General features: G+C 58.0%; 1 protein-coding gene across 2 annotated transcripts in view; it reads right to left on the reverse strand.

Moving 5' to 3' along the window:
- Nucleotides 1–228: 228 nt before the first annotated feature.
- RASGRF1 (Ras protein specific guanine nucleotide releasing factor 1) overlaps nucleotides 229–13676 on the reverse strand; it is a 29879-nt gene continuing 16431 nt past the window's right edge. The window contains exons 10-27 of one of the 2 annotated variants that reach the window (XM_039557818.1): nucleotides 13092–13252; nucleotides 12161–12224; nucleotides 11761–11897; nucleotides 10990–11072; nucleotides 10124–10333; nucleotides 9276–9646; nucleotides 8834–8959; nucleotides 8556–8726; nucleotides 8117–8229; nucleotides 7412–7524; nucleotides 6780–6840; nucleotides 4836–4939; nucleotides 4386–4470; nucleotides 3920–4117; nucleotides 2900–2979; nucleotides 2121–2238; nucleotides 1778–1846; nucleotides 229–1274 (exon numbers count right to left, since the gene is read on the reverse strand). In XM_039557818.1, coding sequence (XP_039413752.1) covers nucleotides 1182–1274; nucleotides 1778–1846; nucleotides 2121–2238; nucleotides 2900–2979; nucleotides 3920–4117; nucleotides 4386–4470; nucleotides 4836–4939; nucleotides 6780–6840; nucleotides 7412–7524; nucleotides 8117–8229; nucleotides 8556–8726; nucleotides 8834–8959; nucleotides 9276–9646; nucleotides 10124–10333; nucleotides 10990–11072; nucleotides 11761–11897; nucleotides 12161–12224; nucleotides 13092–13252 — 2357 coding nt within the window. In that variant the 3' untranslated portion in view covers nucleotides 229–1181. Of the gene's footprint in view, nucleotides 1275–1777; nucleotides 1847–2120; nucleotides 2239–2899; nucleotides 2980–3919; nucleotides 4118–4385; nucleotides 4471–4835; nucleotides 4940–6779; nucleotides 6841–7411; nucleotides 7525–8116; nucleotides 8230–8555; nucleotides 8727–8833; nucleotides 8960–9275; nucleotides 9647–10123; nucleotides 10373–10989; nucleotides 11073–11760; nucleotides 11898–12160; nucleotides 12225–13091; nucleotides 13253–13676 lie in introns of both variants that reach the window. The other variant, XM_039557817.1, reaches the window with a different exon arrangement.

Genomic DNA, 13676 nt, shown 5'->3' on the forward strand with positions numbered 1-13676 from the left:
GGGCGGGGCACCGGGACAGGGCGGGGCAGTGGGACCGGGCGGGGCACCGGCACTGGGCGGGGCACCGGCACTGGGCGGGGCACTGGGACCGGGCGGGGCACCGGGACCGGGCGGGGCACTGGGACCGGGCGGGGCACTGGGTGAGGCTGTCCCCTCCCAGCGGTGGGGGGAGCCCGCGCCCCGGCGGGTCCGGCGTTATCCCGCCCGTAAAACTATCACAAACCCCGGTTCACCCTGAGATAGAATAGATTTATTAGCAAGAGGTAATCAGGAAACATATATTTTTACAAAAAAAATGGAAATATTTTTCCCAAACAAGCTGTAAGTTGAAATAGTTTTAGGGTTTGAAAGAGAATTCCCATACCACGAGGTATTGCTTACAGCAAGTGTGTGAGTGGAGCATGCCTGCCACTGCCGGGGAACCGTGTCAGGGACTGTACAATGTAAAAAACCCAGGTACTATTCACAGAATAAGCACTACATTACTATATCCTGCTAGCGGGTGGTTAGCCAGGATTACAGTAGATGTAATAAAAACACTCGTCATCTCTAACTCTACGTCATGGTACTCAGAGTGGGCACAAGGGTACGGATCTACAGCATATCAACAGGAGCTGGATGCAGCGAGGAGAGGCAAGGGGATGCTTCCATCTTCCCAACTTCGGAGGGACCAGGGCAGCAGCCAGGGCCCCCCGTGCCTGGCCAGCACGAGGGTGGCACACACAGAGAGGGCAGCTCACACCGAGGGACAACCTTTAATGTGTTCCCTTCTCCCACCTTACAGAGTTTGCCGTGGGATGTAACCGCCAGCACTGTCCGAGTGAGAGCTGCTCTGTGCTGCCCAGAGCCCCGTGGGGACGCAGGGCTTACCAGCCCCGTGGGGACACAGGGCTCACCTGCCCCACAGGGACACAGGGACTCACCTGCCCGACCACCAGCCCCCCCCAGGAGGAACAAATGACAAAAGTAACATCATCGAAAAGAACCCGGGACTCCAGCGAAGTGTCGATGCGTTAAACCTTAACCAGGGTGGGAAATCCTACGTGAGGTCTAGTGCGGCCTGGGGCGGGGGCGGATTGCTCAGAGAAGCACAGACGTGGGAGTCACTCCAGGGCGTCCATGGAACGAACGGGTATGTACAGTATGGTATAGCGAGTGTACACGGGCGGCCGCCGCCGCGCTCAGGAAGGCAGTTTGGGCTCTATTCGCAGAGAAGCTTCGTAAAGGGTTTCCTCATCCATCACAAATGACTGATCCAACAGGTACTGCGTCACCTGGGAAATGGAGCGGAGCCCTTAACGGGCTGGGAGAGCACAAACCCCTGAGAACTGAAGCACCCAAACCCTAGTAAATGAGGCACCTGCTGCAGAGGTTGGCTGAGACCTTTCAGCTCATCACATGTTGGGGCCACCACGAGGCAGAGGCCAGCTGGTGCTGGCAGTGGGGGTGGCGGGACACACTCTGCTCCCTGGGGAGGGGGTGCTGCCCCTAAATAGCTGTTTCTTGGCGTGTCCAGGGTGCAACCCCCAGAGCCCTCTGAGCCTGGCCTGACGGCTGTCCTGTCCATCAAAGCTGCCCTCTGCAGCAAGTCCTCTGCTGCAACTGCCTGGGGGTCGACAGGGGAGTCTGTTGGAGCCCCCGCAGCCTACCTCCATCCCCTGTCCCCCCGCCAACACACTCCAGCATAGAGCTGCCTGGTACTGAAGGCTTAGATGCTGTGATGGAAGCGGGAGATGAGGAGCAGAGCATGCCTGCAGCTCTGGGGACAAGGCTGTACCTTCGGCTGGTGCTCGATCTTGTAGGAGGTTTGCTGGAACTGGCGGATCTCCCTTATGATGTGTGAGATCTGTTCAGGGATAAAGCACAGAAGGTGTTCATGGCTCAGCCATCAGCTGGGGAACCCATCCCAGTGCCTGGGAGGGCAGAAGCACCCAGCACAGCACAATGCAAAGGGCCTTTTTGTCTCTTCCAGACAGTAGGAACAACCCCAGGTGTGTGCAGGGGACACATGTGGCTGCCTGGTGCTGTGCAGGTGAAGGCTGAGGGGACACAGACCTGGCCACAACCACATCACCCCAGCCTGGCCCCGTACACCCATGCCAGTGGGCTGGAGCACTCACCATCCTCATTTTGGAGAAGTTCACCAGGCCATCCTCAGTGTAGTTCGGGGTGCCCTCCTCGATGAATGCCAGGTCAGTCAGGTACATGCCCAGGTAGGGGACACACGGAGGATCACAACTTCAGGAGTAAACCAGAAAGAAATGAGGGAGGAAAGTACCGTATTTTGGAGCTTGGGGCAGGATAGGGGAGAAGGGAGCAACTCCACAGTCAGCAGAACTGGAAGGATTCTCTCTAATATAGGAAGGCTCTCCCAGGGAAGGCTGCTGGTCTCCTGGGCCTCGTCCCCACCAGCTCAGCAGGACAAGCAAGACCTGTGGCTGTGCCCCTCACAAAGCCATGGGATGCAGGAGGTGAGCTGAGGGCAGCTTTTACAGAAGGTCAGGAAGACCTTTAGAAGCTTCCATGGGCAACATGGTCTAGTGGAAGGGGGCCCTGCCCAGAGAGGGGTACGAAACAAGATGAGATTTAAGGTCCCTTCCAACCCAAACCATTCTGGGATTTGAAGATTCTATGACAGTGATGGGGAAAATTTTTCTCTGGTGTCTGGCAGTGATTTTTCCCTTTGCAGTCCCTTTCATTCCCATCTTTCCACACGCTGCACAAAGGAGCAGCTCAGTCCTGGGGATCACTTTGCCAGCCACTGTGCTGGCTCAACAGGACACCCTTTAGTGCTGGCTCCAAATGATCCTGGGAGCAGACCTCCAGGTCCCCCCCTACTGCAGACCCCACAACAGCCAGCAGCAGCCACAGGAGAGGAGGAGAAGCACCATTCACTCACTTTTTCAGTGCCTCCCTCAGGTTCTTGAACCTGCCTTCTGACGACACCAGCTTCTGGAGCTTGTCAATCAGAGCCTTCGTCTGCAAGAAACCAAAGTGCTGCTCTGTGGGGGCCTGGAAGAACCCCCGCTCCCTGCGGCCAGGGGGTGAAGCCTGTGGAGCCACAGGGTCACTTCCTTCCTACCCTGCCCAGGGCACTTCACCCCATCAGCTGCTCCTACACTTCCACAGGTACAACTGTGCCCTGGCCATCACACCTGGCTACTGGTTAGCAGGCTGTGCACTCGCTTCCTCCCCCTGCTCCCACCTCTGCCCTCATCAGCACTTGTTTTCATTCACAGATTTATCATTTTATAGGAAAAAATGACTGCTCCTGGCTCACAGGAGCCCACAGTGGTGCTGGTTCAGCTGTGTCTGGCTCCACACCAGTAAGTGCCAGCTACTCCTGTACCGCATACCTCAAACAGGAATTCATTCTGCTCATCCATAACTGGTCTGAGGAGCCCAGAAAACCAGTTAAAGAGAGTCTCTCTGTGTGTGCAGGGGCTCTCTGGGAAAGGTTTAACTGCACGTCTGACTTGCAGGGTGGGGCCAGTCTCTTCTCACAGGTAACAAGTGACAAGGGGAAAGGAGTTGTGACAGGAGAGGTTTAGGCTGGATACAGGGAAAATTTCTTAACGGCTGTCCAGCCCTGGCACAGCTGCCAAGGAGGGATTTAACAGATATGTGGATGTGGCACTCGGGGACATGGGTTAGTGGTGGCCTTGGCAGTGCTGAGGGAACAGTTGGACTTGCATGGTCTCAGAGAGCTTTTCTAACCCAAAAAAATCCTGTGATTCCATGAATAAACGCAACTCCAAGGCAGGGTCTGGCTGCCTACACACCACCTCCCTCCTGAGAACAACCTGAAACACCTTTCTCTGTTTTCTAACTCTTTTTCGATGCCTGTCTCATCCTGCCCCAACACCATCCCACTCATCTCACCAAACCCCCCACCTCCCCAGGAGGGGGTCACCCCTACCTGCTTGGAGACCTTGAGCCAGGTTTTCTTGAGGCGGAAGATGGCACTGCGGTTGAGGGAGGAGGTGATCTCCAGCACAGCGTTGTAGTTGTGCAGGCAGCGGCAGATGTCAGCCACTGCCACCCACTTCTCGATGGCGCTGACCCGCGCGTTGATCTCCTCGTTCCGGATGATCTCCGACGCGATCAGGTTACTGACCTTGGGGAGACATGGCGCCCAGCCCGAGCCTTAGCATGATTTTGGGCACAGCTCTGTGTCCTCCAGCCTCACAGCAGTTTTCAGATTTCCCTGCGCTGCAGCAGCCCCAGAAGGAGCAACTGCACCAGGAGATGCTCCACCTGCACTGGGTCCCCGAGGCAGGTAAGGCCCGTGGGGCAGGTGACCCTCACACACCCCAGGCCCTGGGGCAGGGGGGCTGAGCTGCCTCCCCTGTGCCCATCCCCCTGTGCCCTGCGGCTGCACCTACATCATTGAAGTGCTTTGTATTCTTCATGATGTATGGAGTCCTCTCATTCTTCTCCAGCTTCATCCAGCCTTGCCCGAAGAACTCTCTGCAAACCACAGTGGCCAGGTCAACTCTTATTTCCCAATTTTATGGGATGCTCAAGCCCTGCAAGCTCCACTGCATCCACACAGGATGGAGATCCCAGGGTCTTTGCCCCCCACGCTTCTGGAAAGGGACCACATGGATGTGGTTGAAAATGTGATGGTTGTGGGAGGGTCTTCCTGAGCTGATTACCTTGGGGATGCCAGCAGAGAAGCCACAGGGTCAGGACTCAAATCTGCACTTGAGCCAAGTCTGGGCTACTGGCAAAGCCCAGGGAGGCTTTGCACTCTCTGGGGTCAGCCCAGCCAGGCTGCCTGTGAGCCTCTGGGTGACCAGAGCCACCTTTCCTGACCAATGGGGATCACTCACTCATATGGGATCTTCTTGAAGACCAGGTGATCCAGCAGTGTCAGCTGTTCTGCGATCTCCAGGGCTGAATGGTTTTCAAATGGGTCTGCTTTGACTCCCTCAGCCTGCAGGACAGAGGGACAATGGGGCTCACTAGGCAGGAGCACAGTGAGAACTTCCATGTGTCATGAACGCAAACCCAAAGCCAAGGTCGGGCTCCCAAGCCAAGGCTTTTCCCCAGCGGAGCCGGGGTATGCGGTGCTGTGCTGGTCCAGAAGCACCGCAGGCCACAACACGTCTGTGCCGAGCAGTGCCAGCTCCTCCCAGCCTTGCAAACCCCACGGATTTACTCACACAGCCTTTTGGCTGCTTAATTAACAAAGCACCCAGGGATCCCAGCGGGAGCACCACTGCCCCTGCCTGCCTGCTCCTGCCCAGTAGGGGCAAGATGGCTCTTCCAAGGGATTTCCAGAAAAGCAGGGGAACAGGGATAACCCCTGTCCCCAGTGCCTGGCTCTGGCCAAGCAGCACTCGCAGACACGGGTGGGGCTCAGGGTGCCCCCCACATGGAGCCACCCTGGGGGTGACAGCCAAAGCCTGAGGTCCAGACCTGCGTGGAGTCACTGACTGGTGACTGTCCTCAAACTAATCACAAAGACATCACTGAGACCCGATCCTCAGTCGCAGCTCAGGCCAGCACCCAACACGCCCCCACAACCACCCCCACACAACAGCACTAGGACGAGGCTGGTGCCACTCCCTGCAGCACTTCCATCCCTGCTGCCTTCAGGGAAAAGATCAGCCACCAAAAAAAAACAAACCCCACAGACATCCCGCCCAAATAAACCCCAAACAGCCCTGATGACACAGAAGAACCCCCCAAGGTCAACACACACATGCACACAAGGGCCCAGCACGAGGCAACAGCGCATTGCACAATCTCTGGGGACAGGGGTTGTGAAAGCTGTGGCAAACAAATACCAGCCAGGTTCCTCCACAGCTCCAGGGCCCCTGGAGAGGCTGCAGGGGCACTTGGGGGTGCAGCTGAGGGGCACACCCCACCAGAGCCCAGGGGGGCAGGTGGTACCGGTGGCACCTGCGCAGGGCAGGGGGCTGCGGGCACCCCAGAGGTACCTGCTGAGGGTCAGCACAACACACACCCTCTGCTCATGGTGTGCTCCCCAAAACCCAGGGCACCCTCCCGTTTCCACCATGCCTTTGACTGCAGATCACTGCCGCTCAGCCTGAGGAGCAGAGCGAAGCCCCCAGGGCTTGTTTGTTCTCTCCTCTTCAGAGGAAGTTCCCAGAACACACAGTTATGGGCAACAGCTCAAACAAAGCCCAGGAGGGACTGCCCCCCCCGCCCCCAAAGCCACCGGCAGAGCCAGGGGACAGAATCTTGTGTGTTTCGGGTGCACCAGGCCAGCTTCAAGTGGCTCTTGTGTTCTTCTGGGAACAGATTTGGTTGGGGTTTTTTTCAATGCAGAAAGGTAGGAAGTGCTCTGCAGCCACCCTGGGGGTTCTAAATCCATGGCACATTCCCAGGGCTCTCCTCCCGGGAAGCAGCACTGATGGCTGAGCCAGAGCCCATCACTTGGAACTGGAGCAGGTTTGGGGACACAGAGGACACGATGGGAACCCCCGGGGCTTTCCCATATGCCTCCAGCAGGCAGAGGCAGCAGCAGGCAGGTGTCTCCGTGCCCTCTCCAGCCATTCTACTGACTGCAGGGGGAATAATGTGCCTGTGGGCTGGTTAGTGTTGCCTCTGCCTGTAACAGATCCAGCTGTGCTCACAGCTGGCCCCTCTCCAGAAAGCCTTTCCCTGCTTTGCAGCTGCAGCCTGACACGGGGCTTGGAGACTCACTCTTCCGCAAGCTGGGTGTGCCGGAGCATCAGGACCTTTGGCTGTTCCCCTTCCACCACCCCAAGCCACCAGGGGCAGGGAGGGAGGAAAGGACTATTTACCATCTGCACAACCTCCTCCAGGGTTATCTGGTTGTCTCCTGGATCCTCCTGCGTCAAGGTCCTATGGCATGGAAAGAAAGGATTACTGCAGCTGGGAAACCACCAGACCCACACAGCTCCAACAGGGCAGCATGGCTCCAAGGACTTGCATGGATCAAACACTTGGCCTGTGTTTCATGAGAACCCTTCGGTCCCATTTCTCATTTTAAAGAGAAAAACGCTCCTTAGCCAAGGCCACGTGGTCCCACGTGTCAGCCCTGCTGCAAGATGAGTGCCCTGCCCTCAGCATGGGGTGGGCACACACTGAGTGCCAGAGCCGCCCTGCTCAGCACAGCCCCTGACCACGGTGTCACACCAGCACCCAACAGCAGCAAGGGCCACGCACCCACTGGGTTCAACACTGAACCTCGGCCACGCACCAAGGGGGTCATGGTCACACCCACCACGTCCTGATGGCTGAATGCATCCAGCACCACCCATCCACCTCCTCATCTTCCTCCATGGCACCTCCCAAGCCCCTGGCACAGTCCCTCCTGGAGCCCTCATGCCTGCTGTGATCCCAGGTGAGAGCAGAAACAGCCAGCAGCTGGCACAGTGTCAGGAAAAGCCACCGCCTGCTCACAGCCGTTCACCTTATGATGTTGGCAGCCGCTTTCCTCTCCTGGGTCAGGAGCTCGGGGTCATGGATGACCTCCTCCAGGAAGCCGATCACCCGGAACTTCAGCTCCTCATTGGTCTCAAAGTCCTGCCAAAGCCGACACAGCCATGGAATTACTATGCTGGGAGTGACATTGATCCCAGCAGGACTGCTCCTGTCACCCAGCTGGGACAGGGACTGCCTCTTCCTGGAAAAATCCCAGCACAGGAAGGCACCAGGCTCACTCAGTTCCATTGCATCGGCATCACCAGGCCTGGGAGAGCTGCGTGACTTCCCAGTGACAACCAGTACAGCACCGCTCCCACTGCCCCCAGTCACCAGTGCAGGGAGGGACAGGACAGCAGGGAAATCTCCCAGTGCCCGAGCCCTGACCCCATCCTGAGCATCCCAACTGGCACCAAACCCAGAGACTCCCCTTCCTCTGCACCCAGCTGGGGGGTGATGGCAGATCCAGCTCCCCTCCTCTGCACTCCAACTGTGCCAACACTGGGAGGTGACCCCTGTTCCCCTGCTGGGGGATCCCAGCTGCTCGCTCCTCGCCATCTACACTCCTTTGCTTCATTAAAACCTCAGTGCCAAATTGCCTTCTCAGCTGAACCTTGGCTGAGCTACCCAGCATGCAGCTGAATTCCTGGTGGCAGGGTGGGAGGGAAAGAGGGAAGGAGCCCCCACCACCCACCTGTGAGTGTTTGGACACCCAGTGCCGCAGCACATTGAGGACACGGTTGGTGGCCGCTCTCCGGATCACGAACTCCTTGTCTCCGTTCCGCTGGTCCGTCGGGAAGCCTGAAACTGCCAGTGAGCCCTTAGCACAGCACAGCTCCCTGAGGAAGCACTCACAGCTGCTGTAGGGCTGCCGAAGGAGCACCCCCCTTCCTGAGCACCCCTGAGCTGCTGCATCAGGAGGCAGTGGGACACCTGGGGCCACCTGTAACCTGCACATCCCTTGGGCAGCACCATGCCCAGACTCCCGGGACATGGCCTGGAGCAGGCACTGAGCTCTGGGGGCTCTGGGCTCCCCCAACAGGGCTCTTCCTGGCCACAGTGCGCCTGGAGGGAAACGCATCTGGGAATGGTGGAAATGGGCAGCCCAAAGGCACTCCCTCGGGGGCAGGTACCTGCACTGGCGAGGGACATCCTGCGGTATTTCTCCTTGGTGGGAGTCCCCTCATTGGCCCCCGCCGTGGCGATGGCGAAGGCGGAGGTAGCGGACAGGGCGCTGCGGGTGCTGTCCAGGTCCCGGCAGGACGTCATGACCACGCCGTTGTTGTAGGAAAACAGTGAGAAATCTGCGGGAGAAGAAATCCAACAGCCTTGTGGGCACCGCTGCTCCCCACATGTGCCAGCTCCCCACCACACAGGCACCCCCAGACCTGGACCTTGGCTCACTCATTACCTGATGAATTTTTGCACTTGATGGACTTGGGAGTTGTTGGAGATTTCGTTGGGGAAGTTTCAGCTTCTGCTTCATCGCTGTGGTTGGGATCCGTGTCCGACTCTTCCCTGACAGACACCTCTGAGCCTGGGGGGAACAGGGAACCCCTTTACACCCACTGCACACAAATACAGCCACGTTTTAGTTCTTCCCAATTTTCCTGAAGTCTAACCCATTCCAGCTTTGGATGCGGCCACCATGTATAGAAAAGGTACAGAGTTCTGCCGTTTCTGTGGGATATTTTGGAACAGGTTTTTTGTTTGAGGTGGGGGAATTTGGGTGGTTTTTTTGCTCTTGTTATTAAAAGTTACTGAGGTTTCAGGAGGCAGGAGCTCTCTGTGCGTGCACCTAAACTGGCCCCTCTGCGCCAGAGCCCCCCATCCCCAAACCCGCAGGGACTCACTTTGCTTGCCTGGCAGCGACTCCTCTTGCTTTTCTGAGGTCGCTTCTCCTTCATCAGGGATTTTATTGGGATAGCTACTGGACACGTACAGCTTGTTGATGTCCAGAGTGGTCTTGCTGAAGGGGGCCATGGAGGAGTACACACCGGCGTAGCCATTGGAGGAGCAGCTCAGCGCCGCCAGGTCCAGCGCCTTCCCCCCCGTGATGATGGGGATGTTGAGGGACAGCTTCCTCCGGCGGCTGGGGGACGAGGACTTGGTGATGGAGAGTGGCGGCGGTGACGAGAACTTGCGGTTGGCTCTGGGGGACTTGGGAGGCTCCCCATAGAGCAGCTTGTTGTTCTGGCTGTTTGCAAACAGGAGCTCCAGGGACCTTGGAGAGACAGGGAGAGGCTGAGCTGGCACTTTCCCTACCCAGGAGATTGTGGGGATCCCCCCATGGCACTGGGACCCCGGGACATCCCCCCAGGTACAGCAGAGCCAACAAGAGCCCCACCACCCCGCGGCCACCACTTGGCCCTCCCAGGAGTGGGGACATCTGCAGAGCTTAGATTCATCTCCTTGCCCTGTTTGGGGGTGTCACAGCCCATGAGGAGCAGGTGACACAGTCCCAGGGTGGCACCAGGGCTGGGCAGGTTTGGGGCACCGAAACAGCAGGCAGGGGATGGAGGAGTGGTGGCACAGTCCCCCCAGATGCCATAGGTCCTCGGGAGACAGGACAGGTCCCAGGGCAGCATCGGGGCCAGGCAGGGTGGGGGTGCAGAGACTGGGGACAGAGAGGGGATGAGGAGCAGTGGCAGGGTCCCCCCACCAGGGACAGGAGAGGTCCCAGGGAGCGCTGCAGCCTCACCGTGCAGGGATGGCACTGATCGGCTTCTTGTAGATGGTGATGAGCTTGTCGAGGACGACGAGGGCGGTGGTGAAGACGCGGTAGGAGTGCAGGAACGTGTTGAGGAAGTCGATGCTCAGGAAGCGCAGGTCCGTCAGCCTCTCCAGCAGCCGCTCCACGCTGGCATAGCGGATCTGCAGGACCTTGCAGGAATTCATCGTTTTACTGAACCTAATGTCAACATCATCACAATACAAGCTGGCATCAGACCTGCAGAGAAACAAGATATCTGTGGTTCCAGCCTGGAACGAAACCAAGAGACCATGGAAAGCGGTGCAGGAACGAGCCTTGTTCATATGGGGTGTCCCCATGAAAAACGCAGCTGGGAATGCTCCCAGGGGAAAACCTGGAAGCCCACACCCTGGAATGGGTGGAGTGCTCAGCAGGCAGAAAGATGTGGATGGGCCATCCCCGGGTGCACACAAACCAAGCCCCTTCCCCTGCCTGGCAGCAGGGAATGGAGCAGGAACACCCCTGTGCTGCCCCATCCCACTGGCTGGGACCAGCCCGCCTTGTCCCACACGTGTTCTAGCACAGCCTTTGCACCCCAGTGCCTACAGGGATGACAGCCCCAGGGCCCCTCCCTTCTGGCACTTTTACCCCCTCCTTACTACTGTTATTTTCCTCTAAACTCTCCACTTTGACATTCCCACCTCCCCAAGCACATCCCACACAAATCCCTCAACAGCTTATTAACGCTCCTAATCACCACACTGGAACAGCCCATGGAGCACACAGGGAGGCTGCAGGGGTCCCAGGGAGGTCCCAAGACTCCTGGCAACATTCGGCTGCCACAGGAGCTGTGTCCCAGCCCTCTCCACACTCACTTGATCATCTGGGGCACGGTGACCTTGGAGTTCTCCTCGAAGGCGTTCATCATCAGGCCGTTGCAGCGGATGTTGTCCACGCACTGGAAGAGACACGGGTGGGAGGGGAACAAAGTCAGGGTTTGGCTTTATCCAGACCAGACACATCGCTGCTCACTGCATCCCACCTCCAACACGAGAGCAGGCAAGGCCATGGCCCAGCAGAGGCGGCAGGGAGCAATCCCTACTGAACTGGGAGCTCTGCCACTTCCTCCCACCTGGGAGAAACGTTTTCAGGGTCATTTGCAGAAAGCAAATGAAGAGCAGGTGGAAACTGTACCATGTGTCAGAGTCAGAGGAGGAACCCACATCCCAGACCAAGGTGTGCAGGAGGACAGTGACGGGACAGACCCCACTGCAGCTGTGTCACCTTCCTCCTCCACCTCCTCCTCCTTGAGCCACCAGACACCTCAGTGGCAATGGCTGGGCTCTGGGTGCACCCTGGCTCCCAGTCAGCCCCAAGGAACCCCTCTGCTCCCCCTGGGTGGATACCCAGGGCTCAGTGCTCCACCTAAGCAAAACCTCAGCCCGCAGCAGATCCCGACACCCCAACAGCACCAGGAAAGCTCCACAGGGCTCGCAGTGGGGCCACAGTCACACTGCAAACCAGGAGTTAACCTGGGTGCCCAAACCGATGCCACAGCCCAGCAGGGATCAGCCCAGCAGGGATCCCATGGCAGCTCCTCATCCTGATATCTCCACACACAACACCCCCTCCCTGCTGGGTCCTACCTGGCTGATGTCACTGGTCCATGCAGCCTTCTCCTGCCTGGACGAGGCCACGAGGATAACGGTGAAAGATGAGGAATCTTTTGGCTCCACCACGATTTTGAAGTCAAGGTGGTCAATGTCTTGTCCTGATGTTTTGGCTTTGGAACAGAAAACCCCACAGAGTGATTGGGAAAGCCTTTCCCATCCCCTCTCTCCCAGCAAGGGCTTTAGTCAGATTCTAAGGTGGGTTTATTCAGGTTTTTGTGGGTTGTTGGCTGCCCCAGGAAGGTCAGGTCTGTCTAAGTGTGGGTCTGCTTGGTTGTCAGTAAATAATTAACCTAATTAAATCTCAATTGTGGATTCCTTGTATCTATTGGCACCTGAATTCGATCCACCCCCCACCCACCTCCCCACCACGTACCGTCCTCATCGGTGCTCTCGGGCTCCTCCACCAGCGTGCAGTCGATGAGTGAGATCACTCCATTCTGCAAGGGGGGCAAGATGGGCTCAGCAGAGGGACCCTGGGGGCTGGGGATCCCCTGGCCCCCCCATTACAGCCCCCACCCAGGGCGGGAGTCATGGTTCAGCAGTGGGACCCCCCTCAGGGGCTGGAGGTTCCGCTATCCTCGGCCCCCACTCCAGGGATAGGGACAGGTCGATGCCCCCAGGGAGGGCACTCACAGCCCAGGGGACGGGGGGGACACACAGCCCATGCCCAGCACAGAGCCTGCTTTCACTGGGAAAAAAAATCTGTGCCCGCTGGGATCTCTGGGTTTTCCTTGTCGAACTGATCAACTAATTTGTTTATAAATTATTTAATAGGAGCTTTAAATTTAATTTTCCCGAAGTCTGTTGTTGCAATTATCAGCTCTTTGCCACGGACTGTAATTCTTCAAACTGATAATTTAATGCCAGTAACAAGCAATTTCTGTAAGATTCTTGCTCAATTAACTGCCAAACTTCCCCAAATAAACACAGGAGCCCAGGGAGCAAGCAGAGGAGCCGGGAGCACTACAGACAGTTTGGGCTGTGATTCCAGTTTCTTCCAGAATAGACTGTCAGCGTTTCTGCTGCAGATCAGGGTAAATTCTTTTATCAAGATCTTGTAGTTTCTCATCTCTCCCGTGACTCAGCTCCGATAAGGACCACGTGAAATAAATCCGTGTGGCCGCAGGCTCCCAGCCCAGCACTCCTGGGGCTGCGCCAGGGGAGGGTGAGGTGGTCCCTGGACCCCTCTGTCACCAAGAGCCCGGCCAGCTCAGAGCACAGCTGGGCCACCCTCTGCCCCCTCTCCAGGGCCGGGGAGCAGCAGCAGCCACCCACCCCTTGCCGGGTCCCCCTGGCGCCCTCACCTTGGTGAGGTGCAGCTTTCCCCCGGAGCCGCGGGTGCAGATGATGAGGTGCTTGGAGAAGAGGAAGCACTGCCGCTCGCCCTCCTTCCTGAGCGACAGCGAGCCCAGCCGGCCCCGCGTGATCTTCCCCTTCTCCGACATCGGCACCTGGATGAGGGACCCTGCGGGGGCAGCTGCCGTCAGCCCCAGCACCGGGGCAGCGCTGCGGGGCACGGGCCCACGCGGGACAGCACCGAGCGTGTCCCCGAGTGCCAGGGCTGGGAGCAGCCCCCCAGGTTATGGTCACCCAGCAGCTGAGAGGCACCAGCCATGGCCCCCAGCCCACCCTGTACCCACATCCCAGGGCACCCCACCGGCACTGGGAGCTCAGCGTGGTCCTGCTGCTTCCCTGGGTGGGGAAACAGCCAAAATGCACCTCCTGCGCCACGATGTGGAAAAACACAGTGACAAAACTGCCTAGAAGTGCCAGAACTGCCTGAACGTGATGTGCTTCTGATCAGTGAAAACTAAGAAATTAGTTATGTTTTTAAATTTCACAGGCCAGCAGAGCACACAGGACAGGGACAGGGACAGGGACATGGGGCT

Source organism: Corvus cornix, chromosome 10 (assembly GCF_000738735.6).
Source record: "Corvus cornix cornix isolate S_Up_H32 chromosome 10, ASM73873v5, whole genome shotgun sequence".
Lineage (NCBI taxonomy): Eukaryota > Metazoa > Chordata > Aves > Passeriformes > Corvidae > Corvus > Corvus cornix.